This window comes from Geospiza fortis, unplaced genomic scaffold, assembly GCF_000277835.1.
Source record: "Geospiza fortis unplaced genomic scaffold, GeoFor_1.0 scaffold422, whole genome shotgun sequence".
NCBI classification, from domain to species: Eukaryota; Metazoa; Chordata; class Aves; order Passeriformes; family Thraupidae; genus Geospiza; species Geospiza fortis.
This window is the reverse complement of record NW_005054545.1, coordinates 767,356-769,424: the sequence shown is the minus strand read 5'-3', so window position 1 is coordinate 769,424 and position 2,069 is coordinate 767,356. Positions and strand designations below refer to the sequence as shown.

Genomic DNA, 2,069 nt, shown 5'->3' with positions numbered 1-2,069 from the left:
CCTGCTCCCTGCATGGGCACAGCCCTGCTGTGGAGGGGCTGCAGCTCAGCTCCCCTCTGCAAACCTGCAAGGCCCTGGCGTGTCCTCGGCTGTCTCTGGGCTCAGGAGTGCCCCTTTGCCAGGTGCTGGCAGTGCCCCAGCACAGGTGGCCCTCTCAGCCCTGCTCTCTGTCTGCTTTGCTCTCTCCCAATTCCCATTTCGTTCCTGTTCTCTGCCAGGGAGCAGGTCCGAGGCATAAATCCCAACCTTCATTTCCTGGATGACACTGCCTCTCTGTCGAGGGAGCTGGAAGCCCTCAACAGCAGCTTGCTTGTCACCAGCTCCCAGTACCAGAGCAAGAAGACCCAGTTTGAAACCAGCCTCAGCACGGACCTGTCAGGTACAGCTCTGCAGCTGCAGCATCTCTGAATTTGCAGTCATTAATTTACCTCAGCCTGACTGCCTGGGGTTTTCCCTGGCTGGTGGATGAGAGGGGGATTTTAACCTGCTGTCAGCTCAGAACAGCAAACACATCTCCTCTCCAGTGAGGGGCGCTTCCCACGCAGCCTGGCCCATGGCCGGGGCTCCCACACGGCTGGGGGTTTGCTCTGGGCTTTGGGGCTGGCAGCTCATTCTGTGCTCCTGTTCCCCCCAGCACAACCTCTGCTGCCAGGCAGGGGCGGGAAGGGGACAGCCCTGCTGGGAGGGGTCACTGCATCCCTGAGGCAGCAGAGAAAGGAGGCAGGCACAGATGGAAGGGATGGAGGGTGGGGAAGGGAGCCAGGCTGCTCTCAGGCACCGGGGAGGAGAACAGCTAATCAAGCCCTGTGATGATGCTGGTGCTTGCTGCCATGAGTCCTGCTCCAGCTCCTTCTCTCCAGTGCCTCGCTGCTGTCCCCTCCCTGCCCAGCGCACAGCCTGGGGACGTGCCAGCTGTGCCCAGTGGCACCAGGACAGCTCACTCTGCACCTCTGTCCTCTCAGAGCTCCGTGTCCTGGCCACCTTCCTTCCAGCCTGCGCTGGAGGGCAATGGTGGGGCTGCTCTGGAGCTGGGCAAAGGCTCTGAAATCTGTGCTGCCCTGCCAAAGGCCAGGATCAGCGGGTGTGCCTTGGCTGGCTGCAGTTTAGTTTCAGCCCTGAGCTCAGTTTAATTTCAGCCCTGAGTTCAGTTTAGTTTCAGCCCTGAGTTCGGTTTAGACTCCACCTCTGAGTTCAGTCCTTCAGGAGACCTCGAGCTCTCTGAGGGGATGGCTGGAAGGTGTTTGGAACCAGAAGGAGTTTTTGTGATGCCTTGGTGACTAACCCTGCACCCTCTCCTGTGCAGAAATCCAGCGCAGGGCAGAGGCAGTGCCTCCCCGAGGGGCTGCGCTGCATTTGTGAGTCATTTGTGCCTTTTGTCGCCTTGATTCCCGCAGGAGCCCTGCAGACGATCCGCTCTGCCCACCGCAGCTCCAGCAGCGCGGGCAGCCTGGCTGCAGGAGCCCCGGGGCTGCTGGCCCAGGCCAGGCAGAGCCGCCTCAGTGCCGAGGGGCTGCAGGGGGACCTGGCCGGGGACACGGCCCGGCTGCTGGCCCTGAAGGGAGAGCTGGCCTCGGGCCCCGACCTCACCCCTGTCATCAACCAGGTGAAGATGCCAAGCGGGTTTTTGACTTGCCCACGGCTGTGTCTGCTTCTCGAGGGGGCCCTGCAGAGCTCAGATCCCATCCTGCAGCCCTGCTCCTCTCCTCAGGCACGGCAGGACAAAGCTCTGTCCAGACAGACTCGGCTGGAGAGCTGGCCGAGCATCCCCTGCCCAGGGACCACGGATCCCACAGCTCTGCCCTGCACCCCCTCCCAGCCTGCCCTTTTCCCTGCAGGGACTCTCTCGCGTCACTTCTTCTATCTCCAAGACCCCCTTAATTTCTGGCTGAGGTTTCTCTTATTTCTCCCTCGTCGCTCTGTTATTGCCATGGAGACCCATTTCGGTGTCTGTTGCTGTGGAGACCACCAGCCTCCCCTCTCTGCTGCTGGGGGCACCAGCGCGTTCTGAGCCACCAGCCTGGCCTGGCTGGGCACTGTGAGCCTGGGGGCAGCCCCTCCAACTGCCCGAG

The 2,069-nt window shown here is 61.9% G+C and overlaps 1 protein-coding gene across 1 annotated transcript in view; it reads left to right on the top strand.

Annotated features, from left to right (window-relative positions):
* LAMB3 (laminin subunit beta 3) overlaps positions 1 to 2,069 on the top strand; it is a 24,252-nt gene that overhangs the window by 16,657 nt on the left and 5,526 nt on the right. The window contains exons 15-16 of the mRNA XM_031063955.1: positions 219 to 379; positions 1,395 to 1,603. Coding sequence (XP_030919815.1) covers positions 219 to 379; positions 1,395 to 1,603 — 370 coding nt within the window. The remainder of the gene's footprint in view (positions 1 to 218; positions 380 to 1,394; positions 1,604 to 2,069) is intronic.